Below are 21,181 nucleotides of genomic sequence, written 5' to 3' on the forward strand. Positions count from 1 at the left end.
TCGGCTCAGACGTGTACTGTTTATCGTCCTCTTTGTTTCTCCCTTGTTGCCCTGCCTCCCGTCCTCCCTGCCTCGCCCCTGGCCCTGCGTTCGGCTACAAGCTCTCACCTTCCGCGCGGCAAAAATCTTTATCGACGTGGTGATTCCGATCACCAAACTGTTTTCACCCCATACAAGGTCGGTCCGTCCTGCCCAGTCTCGACCTGATTCCACTTTCTTCCCGCTTGGTCTCCTTCTCCTCCCCCTTCTCCTCCCCCTCCTTCCTTCGCCGCGATCGCACGCTGATGCCACCGCCCTCCCATGTCCCCTCTATAGCGAGCATCCTCTTACCCTCCCCACTCTCCACCCCGCATGACCCGCCCATGGACTCCCCGCCCGTGAATCCAAGCACCGCCGACCCCCCCACCCCGGACTCTCGTCCTCCCAGCGTCCCCGACTCGCGCCCTCCCGGCGGCACCCGCCGCTCTGGCGTCAAGACCCCCCGTAGAGTGCAATGGATGTCCGACACAGAGGGCGTGTCCTCCACCCACGCCCTCGATGAGCACGGCTTGAACGTGCGTTTTGTGCCTCTCCCCTCGTTGCTCTCTCCTCTCAGCCTCGCGCATACACACAGCCCGAGCCCTTCAAAACGCTCACTCACGCGCTCGAGGCCCACCGCTCGAGCTCCATGGACATTGACCGACCCGCCCTTCCCTCCCGCGTCGCCCCCAACTCAAATGGCGTCGGCCCTTTCTCCGCGGTAACCGCCCCCACGGCTTTGTCCCCCGGCACATCCGTCCCTTCGTCTCCCGAGATGACACCCATTCACAACCTCCCGGGCGAAGTTTTTATCGATCAACACGAGACCGCTGGTCTCCCTGGCCGCGACCCCGAAGCGTACTCTCAGCGGCAGGCAGAAAAGGCGGTCCGCACGCACAGGCTCAACTTCCTCAAACTCCGCGGCAAGCACGCGCGCACGCGCAACCGTTTGCAAACTGCGGACCCACTCATGGGCGACGGCAAAGGCAAGCGTCGCAGCTTTTTTCAGGACCGCCCTGGGGAGCGCGGCAGCCGCGACGTGGAGAAGTTCGCAGACGTGCGCGCCGAGCCGTCCGTTCCGGCGCCGCGCGGCGTGCTTTCCACCCTCCTTTCTATCTACGAGCCAGCACACGCGATGCAGTCTGGTCCCTCGACGGCTCGTTCATCCTGGGACGACGCGCGCCCCTCCCACCCCTACGAACCCACACCACTCCGCCAAAGCGACGGACCATATCCTCCCTGGATGACAGCGAACACGGGGTCGACGTCGTCCATCCGCTCGCCCAAGTTGCGCGGCTTCTCGCTTGGTGACGCGCGCCCGCCGAAGTCGAGCAGTGGAGCGGGTGTCTTCGGTCCGCTGATCGCGAGCGCCGGGAACATCACCGGAGTCGCTGCGCCCATGTCCGCCACTGTCGCGCCAGACCTGAAGCGGCCCGGCTACCATTTGTCGAGGTTTGTCGTGGTGATTCTGGGGCATGGGGCTGGTTCGCTAATCGCTTGCGTAGGTACTCGCTGGAAAGCGTACCAAAGGAGCCAAAACGTGCGCTGTCGCGTTCCAACAGTCTGCACTTCGATTCCACTCGCGCTCAATCAACATCCGTCATGCCCCCCAGCCCAAGCGTGGACACCATCTCGCCTCATTCATCGCAGTCACCGACTCCCGCAACGCCGATGGTGCCCGCGCATGAGAGGAAGCGCTTCAGCGGCACACTGAAAGACCTTCCGAAGTTCACCTGGACCGGAACGCCAGCGAGCACCATACCCAGCACGCCCGCGACCGATTTGGGTTCAGATGAATTTGAGAGCGGGATGGAGGAGAAGAGGCCGGATAAGCGGCGTCACAGGCGGAGGAAGGCCGAGATTTGGGTACGTCTTTTCTCTCCGTTGCTTTCACGCGAATATGTGGACGGAGTGCTGAGACCGTGGCGCAGATTACTCGTCACGTTGCGGAAATCGTGTGCCGCCAAGAATTTATCATGAAGTTCGCGCGCGCGATGATGATGTTTGGTGGCCCTACCCACCGCATGCAAGCACTCATCATGGCGACGGGCAAGGTCCTTGACATTCAGCTTTCGTGCATGTACCTCCCCGACGTGATGCTCATTTCTTTCGAGGACGCGTCGACAAGCACGTCCAACATCAAGTTCATCCGCCAGGGTTCTTCCCTCGACATCGGCAAGCTGCAGGAGGCCAACGAGCTGTATTGGAAGGTCATTCACGACGAGATCTCCGTTAAGGACGCGTCCATCGAGCTCGACACCCTCATGCGCCGCAAGCCGATGTACAAGACGTGGCAGACCATCGTCTTCGGGGGGATGTGTTCAGCAGCGATCTGCAGCGTTAGTTTCAATGGTTCCTTCGTCGACTCGCTGGTGGCGTTCCCCCTTGGATGTCTCCTTATTGTCATCCAAATGTTCGCGGCGCGGAACGAGCTGTATTCGAATGTCTTCGAGTGCGTATCTCTAGTATCCTGCTGCGGTGCCGCCCGGACTGACAATCATATAGGATCACAGTAGCGACAATGTTCAGCTTCATTTGCGCTGCTCTCTCTTCGGTCCCATTCTTCTGTTACTCCGCCATAGCGTCTGGTTCTGTCGTCCTTATTCTCCCCGTATGTGCAGTCTCTGAGATCGACGGTGGCACCTGACTGAACCCAATCACCCAGGGTTTCATCGTTCTCTGTGGCAGTCTTGAACTGACATCCCGAAACATCGTCTCTGGGGCAGTGCGAGTGTGCTTCGCGTGCATATATTCGCTCTTCCTTGGATTTGGACTCGCCATTGGCGCCACCGCCTACTCAAAGCTCACAAATCATCGGCTCGCTGGCTCAGACGATCTCACCTGCGGATCCAGCCACGATCCTGATGGTCCATGGTGGCAGCGGACTGCTCCGCTGTGGTGGGGTAAGTGCTGCCTCTGATGATATTTGTACATGCTGACCAAGTTTCTCAGCCTTCCTCACCGTTCCAATGTATTCGCTGTCCCTCTCGCTGCGTAACCATGCGCCGTGGAATCGCCGCGAGCTCTACCTGCTCGTCGCCATTTCATGCATCGGTTGGGTGACGAACCATTTCACCGGCACGCGCTTCAAGAACCAGAGCGACATCTCCGCCGCGGTCGGCGCGCTCGCGGTCGGCTTCGTCTCCAACGTCTACGGCCGCCTCTTCCACGGCAGCTCGTTCGTCGTCATGGTACGTTCTCTCGAGTCTCATTTGTTCCCAACCGGTTTCTGACATCCCAATCTCCGCGTCTGAAGATCACCGGCATCCTGTTCCAGCTCCCCTCCGGGCTCGCGAACGGCGGTCTCTTCACCTTCGTCTCTCAACAGGAGTCGGGCTCGTCGACGTCCGAGTCGTACGTTTCCGGCTTCCAGACCGCCCTGCAACTGATCTCGGTCTCGATCGGGCTCACCGTCGGGCTCGGCATCTCGCTCTTGCTCGTACACCCCATCCCCTCCCGGCGCCGCGCGGCGGGCATGTTTACGCTCTGATTGCAGTGCGCCCACGCCTGCGCGCTGGATGCCATGGACTGCTTCACGACGGACCCCGACTGCGTCCGTCTTTCTTCCTTGTTTCCGTGTCTTGGACTCGAATCTCCAGGTTGAAGGTGCGCCACCCTCGGCGTTCCTTCCCGTTCCAGTCGCTTCTCCCAGATCTCTCCGCTCCCCTACTCGTCATTGGTTTCGGCTTGTGTCACGGACGTTATTCGCGCGACCCCTCTCGCGCGTACCTCGCCGTCTCATCCGACCCCTTCCTCGTGTTTCGCCATACTTTGATGCACGGCATCTCGGACCTTTACGACCCGCACGACCCCGCACGGCATCTCCATCCCATGTCAATAGATGTTACCAGATCCCGGTCCTCGTCCTCGTACATTACTACCAGTATAGACCCACCTCGTTCTCAGCACTCGCCCGTTGTATATACCGCTCGCTACCACACTGGCTACTCGTTACCCCTTTAGAATTGATCACCCCACATAGACGTCTCGTTCGCGCATTGGAACTGTATCATACGTTCTCGGTCTGGATTGTTTTTGTCGTTTTGGTTGGCGCGCGCTGAGGCGCGTCGCCGTCCCATTCATGATATTGTTTTGTTAGGACTCCTTGATGCCCTGTGTGATCTGTGGGAGGTCTGCGGCCTGCGTTGGTATCGGTGAATGTCTGAACGGCCAAAACCTGCCATGAAAAGTGCGCATGGCTTTGCCCGGGCCGCAGCGTGCCGCGGGCGCTTGCAAACGCGCCTCAGTGCTTGATCACTTTCTCGACTTCCGCGTCTCCGTTGCTCGTTCTCGCTTTCTATATACCACTACTTGAGCCGTTCCATGACCCACCCACCAGCATAAGTTGCTTCCATCTGTCGCCCATGCTCTCCTTTCTCTCTCTCGCCCGGTCTCTCGCGTTGCTATGCCTCCTCGTCAGCACCACCACCTCCGCGGAGCTGGCACCTGAGCGGCAGCACTCAGGCCATACGAACAACTGGGCCGTGCTCGTGTCCGCGTCGCGGTACTGGTTCAACTACCGGGTGCGTCCCCGCGCCCCGCCGTCTGCGATCTAGGACGGATGCTGAACCGTCGCGCAGCACATGTCGAATGCGCTCGGGATGTGAGTGCCCCTCCTCCCCCCCCTCCTCTTCGTTCTCTTCCTCCTCTCCTTCGTTCTCCTCCTCCTCCTCCTCCCATCCTCCGTACCCACCGTGCCGTCGAACCCACGCTCACGCCGGGCGCGGCAGGTACCGGACGGTGAAGCGGCTCGGGATCCCGGATTCGAACGTGATCCTCATGCTCGCGGACGACGTCGCGTGCAACGCGCGGAACAAGTTCCCCGGGTGCGTCTACCACAGCGCCGGGCGCACGCTCGACCTCTACGGGGACAACATCGAGGTCGACTACGGCGGGAACGAGGTCACGGTCGAGAACTTCCTCCGCGTGCTCACCGGTGCGTCCGTCCGTCCTTCCCCGCTCGTCCGTGCGGAGGGTGGCTGAAGAACCGCGGGCAGGGCGGGTGGAGGAGTCGGTGCCGCGGTCGAAGCGGCTGCTGACGGACGACCGGTCGAACGTGTTCGTGTTCATGACCGGGCACGGGGGGAACGAGTTCCTCAAGTTCCAGGACCAGGAGGAGCTGAGCGCGTTCGACGTCGCGGACGCGATCGCGCAGATGTGGGAGAAGAAGCGGTGCGTGCGGTCGGTCTGTGCTAGACGTGTGCGCGGCTGTCGGCTGAAGGGGTGCGCAGGTACAACGAGCTGTTCTTCATGATCGACACGTGCCAGGCCAACTCGATGTACTCTAAGATATACTCCCCGAACGTGCTCGCGACGGGCTCGTCCGTCGTCGGGGAGAACTCTTACTCGGTGCGTACCATTTCTGTTTGTCGTTCATGTCGCGCTGATGCATAAGGGGTGGGCAGTACGAGAACGACTACGACATCGGGGTGTCGGTCATCGACAGCTACACGCACTGCGTCCTCGACTTCATGGAGGGCATCAACAAGACGAGCCACGCGACGTTGGGCGACTTGGTGCGTAATCCCCTCTCGTCCTGTCGCACGTTCTCCCCCACCCGCTCAAGCGAGCATCCCCCCTCCAGTTCGACTCGTACGACCCCGCGCGGATGAAGTCGCACCCGGGCGTCCGCTCGGACCTCTTCCGGCGGCCGCTCAAGGACGCGCTCGTCACGGACTTCTTCGGCGGCGTCGCACAGGCCGAGGTCCTCCCCCCGCTCTTCCCGTTCCCGGCACAAGTCGCGCTCGACACTCCGGTGGGCGAAGTCGAGGACTCCGTGGACGTCGTCGATGGGGAGAACGCGACGGACGTGCGCGCGCCCGCGGGGACGCTCGACGCGGAGGTGTTCAAGGCGGCGCTGCGGACGGGCGGGGGAGACGGCGGCGCGGTGGTACGGACGGCGCGGACGTGGGGCGCGAGCGCTGGCGTCGTCGGGCTGGTCGCGTGGGTGGTGTCGCGGAGGAAGTGAATGTGTATGTGTTTTCGGGTATGAATTTCTTGCCACTTTTCCCCCCTTTCTGTGCGGCTGGAGTGGGGTGGAATGGCCACACATTCCAGCTTTCCTCAAGACGCCGGGGATGGATCTTGGTCCTTCGACAAGCTCCGCGGGCCTCGACGGGCAAGCGCGACCGCAATCACTCAACCTTCGGCCTTCTCCCGCTTCGCCCCCGTCCACTTCCAGGGCTGGAGGACCTGTCGACGTTAAGCTCATATGCACCTGTCGCCAACGAATTCAACGCCCCGCACGATGTCCTTCACGTCCGGATCGTCTCTGTTCTGGTGCGTCTACCGATCTGAGCCCGTCTCTCTCATCATCCCGCTCACTACCGCGGTTGCAGGCAGGCGTGATCGTCGCGCCCACAGAGCACACTCTAATGTCGTCGACGACGTTATTGCGGGTAACGCCTATGCTCCTTCCGTCCCTCCCTTCCAACGGGAAGTCCGGTCACGGACGATGCCGCAGCTCACCGGAGTGGAAACACGCGAGGATGCATAGGCGCAGGGATGTGGTCCGACTAATGGACTGCGACGGGCCTGAGCCCGTTGTCGTACGTCCATCGTCTCACCGCGGTTGTTTGCACGCGTCGTGTGGACAGAAGCGCTCCCGTTCAGAGCGGCCTGGCCCGGTTCCATGGAGAGGCAATCACGAGGTGCTCTTTCTAGAGAGCCGTCGAGAGCAACATTGTTCGAACCCTGTTACGATACCAGGTTCTAGCGGGGAACAGTTCGTGCACCCTCGGCGGTGCTTTACCTTCCAACTAGCTGCCGTCGCTCCTGATGCTGGCACCACACCTCGAACCCGCCCGGCGCCACGCACTTCTCCAGCCAGGAGGCCAGGGAACGACTGCTAGCGCTGTACTCCCTCGCGCGGTCCCTGTCCCTTCGCCTCACATAACCCACTCCCAGGTGCGCGATCGGCGGTCGCGGGCGCCCTTCCGCCCAGTGCGAGTGCGCGCTCCCAACAATCTCCTTCAGCTCCGCAGCCTCGAACCGCAGTCCCACGACGTCCAGCGACGCGAGCCCCGGCAGAGTCCGCGCGACCGCGGCCAGGGCGTTCGCGAGCGGGCGGGTGGTCCCGCCAGCGGCGCGGAGCGTGAGCGTGGTCACGGTGCGGAGTTGCGTGAAGATCTGCGTCCAGGAGTCGAGGTCGGCCTGGGGAACGGTCGAGTCCGGGAAGGTGACGTCGAGCTCCTGCAGCCTGCGCGTGGCGAAAGGCCGGAAAAGACAGGGGAGGTAGCAGACGCCCGTGTCGAAGTTGAAGGAGGGCGTGCGGAGTGTGAACGAGGACGCATTGGTTGCGCCGGTGCCGGAGACGACGACGTAGGGGCCCTCGGGGGCGACGGTGAGGCGCACGATGTTCAATGACTGGGGATTCCATTTGTACGGGATTGTACGTATGAAAGGGGGGTCGTCGGTGGCTTCTGTTTCGGTGATAAAGAACGTCTTGCAGTTGGAAAGGAGACGTTGGAAAGACTGGAGGAAGGAGCGGATATTCCCGGGAGCGTCCTCGATGTAGAGAGACTCTAGGCCCCAGGACGTCCTGTTCCGTAATTCACGTGAATCGGTAGGAAGCACGACAGCGCTCAGGAACTTATCCATCTTCAGGCAGACGAGGCTAGTGGCGCTGCTGAGTGCCTTGACCAGCTGGGCGGTGGTAATGGACGGGCGCGTCGCGTTGCACGGACCAAGGGTGAGGTATTGAAGCCTCGTCCAGAAGTCACTATCAGTGGAAGGAAAGTCTGCAACGTTCAAGAGAGAGAGATGTTTGAAGTCATGGGATTGCCACCAGCAGAGGCTGCCGTCCAGGTCCGAGGGGAATTTCGCGACAGTGGGCTTGCCTTGGTCATCCACATGGTGGATTACAAGGGTTTCTAGACGGGGCATGCGCCTATCTAAGAGGTTTTGTATATGGGGCGTCATCCATGTCTTCCGGTTGAAGTTACCTCGGACCTTGAGGCTTTTCGCTTTGATCAGTTTTTTTTGTTGGCGTTCCTCGAAAGTTGCATCGTGCTCAACTGAACCATCGGGCACATTGTCATCATGAGATTCGCCGTAAGTCAGAATAATCAAGCGGGTACTAGACTCCGAGGAGGATGACATGATGCAAAGTGCGTCTGCCCAACTTCAGGTCAGTCTGTGCACTCGAGATTGACAACCAATGGCTCACCTCAGGGTGGGGGATTCTGGAATGAGCAGCGACGGACAACGCGACGGGGTTTTATACGCGCATGGGTGGCCACTCAGGGTGTCACAAAAAAGGACGCGCTTTGTCTATGGTGCTCGCCTTCGAAAGCCATTCTTGGGAGCACGAGTGGCGCGTCGTTCTCAGATCAGGACGCACCGGGCCGTATGGAGACCCCCATCTCCGGCCCGATACTGATGGAGCGAGGGAGGTCTTGTCTCCGCCTGGAGACTCCCGCGTTTCCTGAGGCTCAGAACGAAATTCGATCGGATTGCAAGAGGCTAGCGATATAGATGGGGGCCCGGGTACTTACTGCGCTCACTTGTTATGCCCACTTGCGTTTTTACCGGCGTACGGTCGCAATGCGCAAGTGAGTGGCTGCAGTTGAGCCACACAAACAACCGATCGTCCAAGACGTCCAGTGACTGACGACGGTCCCGCCCGTGGCGCGGAGCGTGAGCCTGGAGTCGCGGAGCAGAGATTGGTGATCATAAAAGCCACCGCCGCCCATCGACTAGGTACTAACTAAATCGGTCAGTATCGACAGTGACTTTGTACAATTCGAATGCGAAAAACACGACTTACTGGAGGAGGAAGAGTCGAACATGCGACTCGCGGGGCTGCAGGCAATCGGTGATTGAATCCGTCGGGCTTGGCCGATTGCCTTGCGGCGTGGGATATTTGCGAGTTCCGCACCGCGTGAACTCCAGTGAACGCTAGTGAACGTGACTTGCATCGTCTTGTCTCAGACACTCTACTGCCCCTCTGCGCGTGGCCTACTCCTGTGCGTGCTTGATATGACGGGCGGACTCGACGGCTACCGTATTCGGACTGAACAGGGCCTCACAGGCGAGTTAGGGGTGCGTTCAGAGGAACTGGGAGCGCTGGAGGGTCTAGGGAACGACACCAAGGTGACTGTGTGAAGAATCGAGCAGTGGACGAAGAGAGCCGTAGAGGCGAAAGGACGCCGGATGACGGACAGGGTGTCGGATAGGACGACGATGGTGGATAGGATGATAGATTGGATATCGATCTAGGACGATACGGCGGCATAGTACTGTACAATGCGTGGGAACGTAGTATACATGACTAAGCATACTGGTAGTGCCTCGGATGAGGGCGTACACCGGAACACTAGGAACCAACAGACTGCTGCTTCCAGCAGATCACAGCCTAGCGATATCGTCTGGCGCAGAGGTGCAGTACGCTGTTTACGTTTCGCACTCATGACTCACGGTGCTCCTTCAGAGCTTCCTAACCTCTTGGCGCACGCATGGCGCCGTATCGTCTCTTGACGTGATAGCCACTTGATCGCCGTCGTGAGGCACCACGCCGGGAATATCAAAGTTTCTGCTCGTCCGATATGTATGAGTAAACCTTACGAGAAACGTAGCGTTTTTGGTAGCGTTCTGAGCCCTTTAGAATGATACATTTCGCGTGCATTGAAACTTTATGTACCTCGACCTATTCCCGAGTCCTCAAAATGAAACATTTCTGCGCCTGCGGAATGATTTCTCACACATAGAGTTCTGGCGGCCCGGGAACTCAAAGTTTCACGATGTGCGAAATCATCTGCCAAATTTGACGTTTTTCTCATCATTTTGTCGGCCTCGCAACGATATATTTGGGTTCCGGCGGTCCTGAAATGTTATGTTTTGGACCTGCGCGCCCGCTCATCGCCCGCTCATCGCCCACTGGTCGCCCGTGCGTCGCCCGCGCGTCGCCCGCGCATCGCCCGCTCATCGTTGCGCGCAATAAGCAGGGCGCAAGGAAATAAGGGAGGTGGACAGCCTGTGGGCGACCAGTGGGCGATGAGCGGGCGATGAGCGGGCGCGCAGGTCCAAAACATAACATTTCAGGACCGCCGGAACCCAAATATATCGTTGCGAGGCCGACAAAATGATGAGAAAAACGTCAAATTTGGCAGATGATTTCGCACATCGTGAAACTTTGAGTTCCCGGGCCGCCAGAACTCTATGTGTGAGAAATCATTCCGCAGGCGCAGAAATGTTTCATTTTGAGGACTCGGGAATAGGTCGAGGTACATAAAGTTTCAATGCACGCGAAATGTATCATTCTAAAGGGCTCAGAACGCTACCAAAAACGCTACGTTTCTCGTAAGGTTTACTCATACATATCGGACGAGCAGAAACTTTGATATTCCCGGCGTGCACGCTGTCACTGTCTATAAAGCCATCGGTTTCGTCAACACTACACCTCTGCTCTCTGGGCAACTTGATCCCTCTCTCATAGACATGTCTCAACAATCAGAGCCTTTCCCCACCCCCTTCTACTCTGGCTACATCCCCCCAATCACTCTCATCGAGCTCCGGATGAGGTACTACTCAGGCAAGATCCGCGCCAAGCCCTTATGGTGGGAGAAGGTCCACGATTCCACTATCGCCGCCAAGTGGCGGGCGGAGATGGCCGAGCACGATCGCATCACGCACGACGGGTTTTGGGGAGGCGAACGTCGCTTCGACGAAAATGACGAAGAAGGAAAGGCGAAAAGGTGGCCACGCGACCCCCTTACTGACGCGCAGCTCGACTACATCTTCGACGAACTCGTCTATGAATCTTCTATGCGCGACCCCGCCACCGGGATATTCGTGAGTGACATGCAAACCGAGCTTAGTACGAGGCACTCGCTGATGACGGCGCATCACAGGCCAGTGCTATCAAGAAGGCGTACGAGTCGCAGTCGCTCATCGATGGCGCTCTCAAAGCTCAGCTCTTGGAGGGGGCTTCCGCCTTCGAGAACGTCCACGACGATGAGAAGGACTGGCATCCTGGCTCCGATGGCCAAGTCCTCGACCTCGTCCATCCGTCTCTCTATCCCATCTGCATCGGCCGCACTCTCTTCCGTTCGTCCGGTCCTCAGGGAGGGGACTCCGTGCTTACTCTGCTCGACATAGACAAGTACCTTCAAGCACGCCCTGATCTTCGCACAGAGCGATGGTACACCCTCTCAGACTCCTACCAGTGGTTGCCGACGGACTTCGCCGTCTCCGCTGCCGGCGAAGTCGTCGCACTTGAGTATATCAACAACGCGCACCCGTCGCGGCACCGCGCGCTCCACCGCGCGGTCACGTCCGTCATCGCGCGCTTCGTACCCATGTTCGAACGCGTCCTCTCCGACGTCCTCTCCGCTCCTAAGGAGGAACCCAGCAGTTTGCCGTTCCGGTGGTACGAAGACCTCGAGGTCGAGCCGCCAAAGTGGGACCCCAAGGCCCCCGACCTCGACGCACAACGCGAGGAGTGGGAGCGCGAGCACAGGTGGCCGCGCATCCCGGACCCGGAGCCGTTCGCCGCCCCTGCCACGACCGATGGGCGCGTCGAGCTCTCGCTCAAAGGACGCACGGTCCAGGTGATCGTCAAGCTCGCCAACATACACCTCACGCCCGACAAACCCTCTTACCCCGGCGGGTCGTGGCACGTTGAGGGCATGCTGAACGAGCGCATCGTCGCGACGGGGATCTACTACTACGCGATGGAGAACGTCACCGAGAGCCGGCTCTCGTTCCGCCAGGGCGTCGGTGTCGGCGACTGGGACGCGGACCTCCCGTACGAGCAGGGCGACCACAGGGGGTACCGGGTCGCGTACGGGTTTGGTATCGAGGATCCCCTGAACCAGGTGCTGGGCCACATCGTCGCTGCGGAGGACAAGTGCGTCGCGTTTCCGAACGTCTACCAGCATCACGTCGATCCGTTCGAGCTCGCGGACAAGACGCGCGCGGGGCACCGGAAGATCCTCGCGCTGTTCTTGGTCGATCCTCACGTGCGGGTTTTGTCCACGAGGGACGTGCCGCCTCAGCAGCGCGATTGGGCGATGAACGAGGTGGAGAAGGCCCCTGGGCTGCAGAACCTGCCACAGGAGCTGTTTGACATGGTCGTTGGCTTCACAGAGGATGGGTTGATGTCGCGGGAGCAGGCGGGGGAGCATCGAGAGCGGTTGATGAAGGAACGGTCTGCGTTCGATGTTCAGCAAAACGAGGAGATATTCGAGCAGCAGTTTAACATGTGCGAGCATTAGCCCTTCGATATTTCAAGCTGAACGTATACTTTGCGGTTTGAAAGCGCTGAGCGTTGACGAGCGTCGAGCATGAGCAACTTGCCGGCCAGGTGAGCGGGAAGCGCGCGCCTAATGTGTATCAGTCCGGTATTTGCCGAATGTTTACCCACATACTAATCAGCAACTGGCGGAGTCTCAATGTTCTAATGGGAGCACCTTCAGGCACATTCTGGTGTCTTGGGTTACCTCCACTTACTCTTGAGCTTGATCGATGATCTCCCATCACTGTATGTACTCTCGTTACCCGCACCCCATACAAACATCAATGACTCACGACAGCCGATGCGCGCGAAATTTTTGGGACAGATTCTGGAATTGGTCGACGTTGACGTGTAGGAGTGGCTCGTCGCACTGCAGCTTGTTACAACCCGCGCGTCACAATAACCCCAGGTCCCTGAGAGAATCATAGGATGGTCGGCCGTGTGACAGTGTTCGCACAGGTGTGGGGAAAGAAAAGGTGCGCATAAAGCTCGTTTGCTGATCACACCGGTCTGTTTCAGAACTTGCGCGTTGATCAAGAAGGATAGCCCACCTCCGCTGATTCTCCTCAGGTGATCATATCGCGTGAACCATCGTCAGTACCGCATTACCGTTTTACGTCCTCAACACTAACACCCGGCTCTCATCCAGCGCTTCCCGTCACAATGCGCCCACAGAGAGTCATACTCCCCAAATTAGGACTGCCATATCAAAACCTTGCTGGCTGCTCGTGTCTCAACATGAGGTCGACACCTGAAGAATGCCGTCTGATATAAGGCCCGGCCGTCTCGTTACGAGCTCGTTGTCTCCTGTTCCTCCTTCTCACAGCTCTCGTTCAGGATGGCTCCACAGCTATTCCCTACTCCATTTGCGTTCGGCTACCTCGAACCGCTCACCCTCGTCGAGCTGCGCATGCTCTATTACTCCTGCACAATCCGCGCCAAGCCGTCGTGGTGGGAGAAGATTCACGACCCAGATATCGTTGCGAAGTGGCAGGTGGAGATGGTCGAGCACGACCGTGTCACCCACGATAATTTTTGGGGAGGAAGTCGCCGATTCCGGGACCAGGACCGCAAAGGACACGTCAAAAGGTGGCCGCGAGACCCGTTGACCGAAGCCCAGATTGAATACATCTTCGACGAGCTCGAGTATGAGGCGGGGGAGCGCGACCCAGACACTGGGATCTTCGTACGTGGCATGCGGATTCTTCTCGATGCTTTCGCTGACTCTCGTATGTTCCCTCTGCAGACGAGTGGCGTTCGGAGGGCGTGCGAGTCGCATTCGCTCATCGACGATGCGCTCAAAGCGCAACTTGTGGAGTCTGTGGCTGCCTTCGAGCACGTTCCAGACGATCAGAAGGACTGGCACCCTGGCTCTAACGGCCAGGTGCTTGACCTCGTCCACCCCTCTCTCTACCCTGTCTGCATTGGCCGCACACACGTTCTCAAGCCCAATCCCAGCGGGGGCGATCCCGTGTTCGCACTGCTCGAGAATCACCACTACCTCAAAGGACGACCCGACCTCGAAGACGAGGAAAGCTACGCGGTGTCGAATGCCTACCAATGGCTGCCGACAGACTTCGCCGTTACGGATGACGGCGAGTCCGTCACCGCTCTCGGCTACATCAACAACGTGCACCCCTCGCGGCACCGTACGCTCTACCCCGCCATCACGTCGATCATCGCGCGCTTCATCCCTATGTTCGAGCGCGTGCTCTCCGACCTTGCGTCGCCCTCTATAATACAGAACGCGATAACGAATTACGATGACTGGTACGCCGACCTCGAGGTCTCCGAGCCGGAGTACGACTCGGACGCGTCGGACAACGACACCTACGAGGAGCGCCTCGGCGAGTGGGAGCACCTGCACAAGTGGCCGCGCGTTCCTGAACCGCTTCCGTTCGAGCCCCCGTCAACCCACCTGCGCGTCGACTACCCGCTCACAGGGCGCACGGTCCAGGTGATCGTCAAGCTCGCCAACATCCACCTCACGCCCGAGAACCCGAGGTACCCCGGTGGGTCGTGGCACGTCGAGGGCATGGCGAACGAGCGCATCGTCGCGACCGGGCTCTACTACTACGCGATGGAGAACATCAAGGAGAGCCGGCTCGCGTTCCGGCACTGCATGAGCGACGGCGACAACGGCAGCGGGTACGGGTACGAGGAGAACGACCACCGGGGATGGAGCGTCGTCTTCGGGTTCGGGAACAACGACGGGCTGAACCAGCTGCTCGGGCACGTCGTCGCCGCGGAGGACAAGTGCGTCGCGTTCCCGAACGTCTACCAGCACCACGTCGAGCCATTCGAGCTCGCGGACAAGGCGCGGGCTGGGCACCGCAAGATACTCGCGTTGTTCCTCGTCGACCCGAACGTCCACATTTTGTCGACGTCGGACGTGCCGCCCCAGCAGCGCGATTGGGCGATGAACGAGGCGGAGAAGGCACCGGGCCTGCAAAGCTTGCCGCGGGAGCTGTTCGACATGGTCGTTGGCTTCGCGGAGGACGGGTTGATGTCGCGGGAGGAGGCGGAGGGGCATCGGGAGAAGCTGATGAAGGAGCGGTCCGTGTTCGTCAAGAACCACAACGAGGAGACGTTTGAGCAGACGTTCAATATGTGCGAGCATTGATCTTCTTGTGCGTAGTAGAATCCTACTCGGTGAAAAGGAGTGGGCGGCCCGGTCGCGCGTTAGGAGTAAATATTTGTCAGCATCCGGTATTTACCATACGGTAGCGCGCTTTCAGCCTCTTTCTCTCTCCTGTGATCTCGCGTTCCCGGATTCTCTTGTCGCCTCCCTCCTGCATGTCGGCAAAATTGGCTTCCACAACGGAACACATGCGTCGTATTCATGCCCACCTCATAGTCACCAGCGGTACTGTCTAACGTCCTCCGGTGCTGCTGTTGCCCTCGCCCAATATACCGTCAAGCACCAACCCTATGTTACTCGTGCAAAGTACCACCCGCTCACATATCAGGAACACCGATGCTGTTAGCGCCACGGCCAGCTTCGAGTAGGGCCGCTCATCAGAAGCAATGAGAGGGTTGATGTGCTTCCAACAGAGGGCGCACCATCATGCGGAGAGGACTGGGGCAGTTTTTGGGGTGAATGGTCTGAGTAACGTACTTCATGCCTATGTACACGTCCACGAACACTTCTTGCTCCTTTCCTCTATCCCTCAGATCCCACGTCGTGTAGAAATGGTGGATATATGCGGCCAGATGGCCTACAGAACGACCTGAATGGAGGCAGAGACATCCCCACCGTGCTTGCTCGCGTCGAGTCGGAGGGCTACTACCACGCCATCTGAGAGTCAAGCTGTGACCTTGGTCCACGCAACATCTATGACATCTTGGTGAGTAGTGCAACTATCTTGAAGGGCGTCAGCGATGATGGCGGAGATCTGGAGTGTATGCCAGTCGAGGGATTCTGCGAACCTCGCTATCGTCGACGTCGTCGGCGATGGTGACGAATACTTGAATGGCGCGGAGCTGGGTGGTACACGTCTCGAGTTGCGCGCGCTCCCATGTGGTCGTGTCTGAGCTCCGCGTCGGTATGATTTACGTTTGGGTCCTCCTGAATGTCATGCAAAGGAACGTCGAGGACGTCTGGTGGTTTGCCCATCCACAAATTCGACAACTTCCTGAGATGTGAGAGCACACTCGGTGTCCGCGCAGGAGACTGCTGGATACTGCAGACATCGCTTGTTCTATCAGTGTCAAGAGAATGCAGGCTCTCTTCAACTTCGCGGACTCGCGCTTGTCGATCTACGGTTCATCAGCACCCCCTTCGACCACACGAGCGTCCAGAGCCGGCGCGCCGTCTCGCGCACGCTCCCGGACCTCGAAGTGCTCGATGGCTACGCGGACGGGAGAGCCATTCTATTTGCGCTCCCCCGCCGCCGCCGCCGCCGCCGCCGCCGCTTCCGGAAATCCAGCAGCGCGTCCTCGGGGGATCAACTCCTTGGCGCGTGGCTGGAGTTCCTCTTCATCGGGATCGACGGCGTCAACCCTAGTGCGAAGTGGACGGCGTGGATGGCGCGAAGGCGGTCCTCGACCGGACGCTGGGGTGCGTCCGTGTCTGCATCCGATACCAACAAGCAGCGGCTCCGCTCTCGGCGTTGGTGCTCGCGTTCCGGTGCAAAGTTGAAAACGAGCCTGCAGAGGCAGAGGAAGCGCACATCGCAGTGTCTCGGTGGTGCAGGGTAAAGCACAGGAGGCACCAGTTCGCTGTAAGGCTGTCATGCGTAGGTACACAAGAAGAGCGATCAAGTTAGCGTCGTAGGTGACCTCGACAATATCCGCACCGTATGAAAGCTAGTGGAACTCGGGTATAAGCACGGCCGCACCACCGTCAGCTGTGAGCACGTGTTTTGGATCCTGCTTGACAAAATGCGAGGTTCCGGAACACCCCATTGCTCCATACGCCGCAGTGCAGTCATCAAGCCCTCTCTCCGGGTCTGCAACAGCGCCCTTGACCATGAGAAACCGACTGGAGAGTACGTGAGCGTTCACTATCCCACATTTCCTCGAGCACACGCACCATATGATCCAGTCAGTCTTGTCGACGACGAACACGTGCTTCGCCACATCGGTAGGCTTCTTCTTCCGGGGCCAACGGTGCGTCGAGAAATCATACACGAACGCGGAGCGCTCATTGACTACCTCAGCGAGCGCGAGGCATTGGTCTATATCGAAAGCCCTGTTCGGCCATTGCGCCGCACGGGCGGCGGTTTTGGCGAAGCCTTCCGCGATGCGCCACATTTTCGAGAAGTATACGCCTACGGCGTTTCGGTGGTCAGCGCTGCGACATAGTCGAACGGATAACCACGGCCTACCGTCTCCGAATTTGCGGCCGTTGGCGATATCCTTGAGCCACAGTCCGTGATGTAAGATCTTAAAGACGTCTTCAGCAACGGTAGACAGCAGGGCAGGTGCGTCTACGTACAGAGTACCAATTGAATACGGGAGAACCGTGAAATCCCTGCAATCGATCCTCAGTTCCACATGCTGTGCAATGCTTAAGGACGAGACGTACGTAGGCAGACGGATACACCTTCGAATTCGTAGATCTTGTTCGCGCATCACGAATTGCTTCCGTAAAACCGTCCTCTGCCTGTTGCGATGCACATGTAAGACGGAACTGTCTCCACTGAGGTCCTATGGTACGGTCAGAAGTGTAAGTGCCAAGAATAGTCAAATGGCGTACCGATCGACCTTACTCGTTCCATCGGTGTGCGCATCTCCTCGATGCGCATGGGGGACGAAAATACAACCCATCGCATGAGGACCCAAGCGGCTTCAGGGACGGGAAGCCCGAGATCTTGGACACGTAACCGAGAGCTCGCTGTCTCTGGTGCGAGGCGAGATGCATCAATCAGTGCTTTGAGAGTCGCGATCTAGAACACATAGCGTGAGATTTCACTGTGTCAGTGACGGGGGTTGTCTACTTACTGGAGGTATTTGCTTGAGCAGATTCAACGTGGCTTCGCATATCTGCACGGACGTCTCAGTCGCTGGTACCTCGTCATAGGTCATGTAGCTGACCTGTTTTTCCGGCAGTGCGTCCACCAGAGTGTTTCGAGGACCGGTTCGAAGATCCAACCCGACGGGGAGAGGGGATAACTTCTCGTAAAATGACGCAGTGTAAGCCAACGACACCAAGGTGTCCACCGAGGTCGGCTGAGTGCAAATCGCGTACTGCCCCGGGATCAGCGAACAGGAAATTAAACAGCGAAGAAATTGCCTACTTCAAGACAGCGCCCGACTCCCTCGCGATAGAAACGTGTGGAACATGAAGGAGATTTACAAACAAACGCACGAGTGGCCTGATACGTGGAGCCGGTTTGAAGCCGGTGGCAGACCGAACAGCACCGAGCGCACATCTTCACGCACGATGGTTAAAGCATGTTGAATAACGAACACGAGAAATACCCACCAGGAAGCGACGCAAAAAGTACCGGAAAGCCATGAGCGGAACATTCATATCTTCGGGACCATCGATGAGGTTTCCAACATCGTAGTCCTTGAGTAACATGGTCTCCGCGTCCTCCTCCTGGCAAATGAGCTTTGGAGTGCGAAGAGTATTTAGCAAGGTGATGGGCGAGAAACAGAGTGACGTACGTTGTTCAAGCCCACGGCATCTTTATCAGTTAACATATCTGCAAGCTTGAAGTGAAGCGCTTCGGCGCCGGCCCAACTAAGCCCGTATCGTCGCCGGAGAGCGAGCACCTCCTGGAAGATGTCGTCCATCGTGTGCTCTGTAATGGCGCCGAAGTCGAGATCGATGAGACCACGATGTGCAAGAGCTGGGCCACGCGACATTGAGAGTTCGCATGCACTTGACAAACCGACTGAGAACTTGAGGTCGCATGCGCGAAGGGAAGCGCGAGGCCCCGGTCGAAGTTGAGGCGGCAGCTCGTGAATAAACAGTACAAGAGAACGATGTTCAACAAGCAGTCGACGGTCCCAGGCCTTCGCGGCTGACTTCGGAAGCCTGTCAAGGAGGGCGGCGACTGGAATAGAGATTGATGTAGTGCTACTTCTGCGATCAACGTGTGTTTTGAAGCCGGCGTCTTCTATCTCTGACAAGACGAGGCTTCGTGAAACACTGTGAGCTCGACAACAAGACCGAAGGTTAAAACCGGGCACGAACCTCTTGAGTGGAGTTGGCTCTTTGACTACGTAGAGCGGGCGCATACGAGAGTGGCATAGGGAGGCTCGAAGGCTCGCCGAGGTGTCGACACTATTGAGGGCTTGGACACTGACTATAGCGCAAGTCAGTCTCGACTCTCAGCCGGAATATCAATCACGCACCGTCTAGACCATCCAGTTTGTGGTGACCTATGTGGACCGTGGAAGAATATGAGCGAAAACATGCAGCGAGTACGTGCAATAGTGAAATCATCACGGAGTGATGAATGGGGTGAGTGGGCAGGTCGGGGGCGCAAGCAACTTGCACCCCATCACCGCGCACTCAACGTATATTTTGAACCAGTGCCTGCGCTTCCCTGCAAATCGGCTTCTATTAGAAGCAGAATAATTTGAGTCAACGTCTAAAGGAGGAGTGTACGCACCAGCTATATTCGAAGCGATTTGGACGCAAACGGCCCGCTACCGCAGCATATTCGCTACGTGACAGTGCCGCCCGTCATGCTCAATCAGACGCTATACTGCCGGAAGTATAACGGCCACGAGTTCGACCGATCGTATCTTTCGCCAGCGTGCTTCCAGCGTGCAGCCGGCGACTCAGCAGCTGAGCCTATATAAAATTGGTGATACAGACTCCAGAGCGATTCTATTCACAGGCGCCGTATGGTGAGATTCCATGAGACGCGTTTAAAGCCATCACTCACCTACACGCATCTACGATGGGTGAGCATGCTCAGCGCTCAGGCATGCCCGATGGTCGGGTTCAAATGGCAGTCTTGGTCATGGCGGGGTCCGAGTCAGCGTAGGCGCGTTGTTTGGACGTGTTGATATATTCCCACGATGAAAGCGGAGGGCTAATTTCCAAATGGGTACCGGACCGAAGGCCCGGTCATGTGGTGGGCCCGGCGGCGCTGGAAAGTTGGAACACGAACATGCTCTTGACCTCTTCCAGGCTCCTCCGCATCGCCCAAGAGCTTGGATCTTCCTCCCACTCGTTCTCAAAGTCGACATCGAGATTTTCTCAGGTACTTGGACTACGTTCTTCCATCTCGACTCGTATTAGCGAAGCTTCTTCGAACCTCACAACCGCAATCCTCAGACGCAACCATCGCACTGAATCCACTGATGCCTCTCCCTGACCACCGGGCACTTCCCCCGTGCGCACAGCGCGAATCAATTCTGCAAAGCCTGTCGAAAATTGAGGATCGCAGGAGAGTTCTCGCAGCCGAGGAGCGTCAACTCCATTCATCGTGGAACGCTACTCTCCCCATTCATCACCTCCCGCGCGAACTTCTCGTCGACATCTTTGCCACTGCTCTCCGCTCGTCATGGACCAGCTTGGGTGAATCGGAGACCGAGACAACCACGGCAGCCACGGGAGGGAAACGGGCGGTGTTGATGCTAGTGTGTTCCGCGTGGCGCGAGCTCATCGCGTCGGAAGGGACACTGTGGTCCTTGATGTACGTCACGCCTTCCACTCCGCTCGCGATCCTCTCCCTTCACAAATTACGCTCTGCGAAAGCGGCATTGGAAGTTCGCCTGGACATGAAGCCCGACAATTCGTTGGAAGCTGCACGAATTCTTGCTCCGGAGTCCGAAAGGATTCGGTCGCTGTCGATACCCTCGGCCAGGGACCTGCCGCTCCCCACGTTCCATGCGTTGTTCTGCGACAAGTCCTGGCCCCTTCTCACACACCTCGACATAAAATTTTCGTTTCGCTCTTCGGAACAGCACATCACCCAAATCGATCTAGAGCCCATCCTCAAGCTCTCGGCTCTTCGATTCCCGAACCTCCAATCCCTTGCTCTCTCCAGCGGACCCATCCCCGCAATTGATGTGCAGCTGCTGCGCCAACTCAAGTCACTCAAAGTTTACTCGCATTGCCCTGTTGAATGGCCATCCTTTCAACAGTTCTTGACCGACCTTTCTCAAGCCGTCCAGCTGGAAGCCCTTACAATCGGCCGAAGGGGCTGCTATCCACGGCGGTTGCACCACACGGAACATTGGCTTTCGAAGCGCGACTCAGGCTATGCTTTCGATGCTTCCGCGCTCCCGCGCCTGCGCTCAGTCACCATCAACGTTGCTTGTCCTCAAGAGATCACTCCTATCGTCACGCACGCCCTCCTACCACCGGTACCGATGACGATCAACCTGTCCCTCTGCGACTTCTTCGCCACCCAAGCGTCCCAGACGCGCCTCAGTTTCGTCGACGCACTCTTCCCGAACCGCGTCACGTCCCCTCTGCCCCTCGCCCTACACTGCGCAGACGTCACGGTCCAGGCCAAC

General features: G+C 58.4%; 7 protein-coding genes across 7 annotated transcripts; 5 read left to right on the plus strand and 2 right to left on the minus strand.

The window, feature by feature from the left end:
• Positions 1-362: 362 nt before the first annotated feature.
• Positions 363-3,508, plus strand: BXZ73DRAFT_99073 (uncharacterized protein; the record flags this gene model as incomplete). The annotated part of the gene is made up of 8 exons (XM_048027885.1): positions 363-554; positions 614-1,470; positions 1,524-1,884; positions 1,950-2,470; positions 2,524-2,629; positions 2,684-2,921; positions 2,971-3,209; positions 3,275-3,508. 8 exons carry the CDS (start codon positions 363-365, stop codon positions 3,506-3,508), a joined length of 2,748 nt encoding a protein of 915 aa, XP_047880197.1.
• Positions 3,509-4,382: 874 nt separating this feature from the next.
• On the plus strand, positions 4,383-5,986 carry BXZ73DRAFT_99074 (peptidase C13 family-domain-containing protein; the record flags this gene model as incomplete). The annotated part of the gene is made up of 7 exons (XM_048027886.1): positions 4,383-4,541; positions 4,599-4,621; positions 4,749-4,954; positions 5,016-5,190; positions 5,250-5,367; positions 5,424-5,534; positions 5,603-5,986. The coding sequence occupies 7 exons, from the start codon at positions 4,383-4,385 to the stop codon at positions 5,984-5,986; spliced, it is 1,176 nt and encodes a 391-aa protein (XP_047880198.1).
• Positions 5,987-6,765: 779 nt separating this feature from the next.
• On the minus strand, positions 6,766-8,118 carry BXZ73DRAFT_75694 (uncharacterized protein; the record flags this gene model as incomplete). The annotated part of the gene is made up of 1 exon (XM_048022254.1): positions 6,766-8,118. The coding sequence occupies one exon, from the start codon at positions 8,116-8,118 to the stop codon at positions 6,766-6,768; it is 1,353 nt and encodes a 450-aa protein (XP_047880199.1).
• A 2,415-nt stretch (positions 8,119-10,533) lies between these two features.
• BXZ73DRAFT_42996 (uncharacterized protein) lies at positions 10,534-12,233 on the plus strand (the record flags this gene model as incomplete). The annotated part of the gene is made up of 2 exons (XM_048019062.1): positions 10,534-10,809; positions 10,869-12,233. The coding sequence occupies 2 exons, from the start codon at positions 10,534-10,536 to the stop codon at positions 12,231-12,233; spliced, it is 1,641 nt and encodes a 546-aa protein (XP_047880200.1).
• An 858-nt stretch (positions 12,234-13,091) lies between these two features.
• On the plus strand, positions 13,092-14,876 carry BXZ73DRAFT_99078 (uncharacterized protein; the record flags this gene model as incomplete). Its single annotated transcript, XM_048027887.1, has 2 exons — positions 13,092-13,439; positions 13,500-14,876. The coding sequence occupies 2 exons, from the start codon at positions 13,092-13,094 to the stop codon at positions 14,874-14,876; spliced, it is 1,725 nt and encodes a 574-aa protein (XP_047880201.1).
• Positions 14,877-16,561: 1,685 nt separating this feature from the next.
• Positions 16,562-18,496, minus strand: BXZ73DRAFT_43220 (uncharacterized protein; the record flags this gene model as incomplete). The annotated part of the gene is made up of 9 exons (XM_048019103.1): positions 16,562-17,025; positions 17,083-17,140; positions 17,193-17,228; positions 17,283-17,404; positions 17,454-17,643; positions 17,699-17,944; positions 17,995-18,129; positions 18,183-18,311; positions 18,383-18,496. The coding sequence occupies 9 exons, from the start codon at positions 18,494-18,496 to the stop codon at positions 16,562-16,564; spliced, it is 1,494 nt and encodes a 497-aa protein (XP_047880202.1).
• Positions 18,497-20,092: 1,596 nt separating this feature from the next.
• On the plus strand, positions 20,093-20,854 carry BXZ73DRAFT_12159 (uncharacterized protein; the record flags this gene model as incomplete). The annotated part of the gene is made up of 1 exon (XM_048017462.1): positions 20,093-20,854. A coding segment is annotated over one exon (762 nt), but the record flags the coding sequence as incomplete, so codon positions are not given.
• Between the last annotated feature and the right edge of the window lie 327 nt (positions 20,855-21,181).

The sequence above is a fragment of the Epithele typhae genome (assembly GCF_022376455.1).
Source record: "Epithele typhae strain CBS 203.58 chromosome Unknown BXZ73scaffold_10, whole genome shotgun sequence".
Taxonomy (NCBI): Eukaryota; Fungi; Basidiomycota; class Agaricomycetes; order Polyporales; family Epitheliaceae; genus Epithele; species Epithele typhae.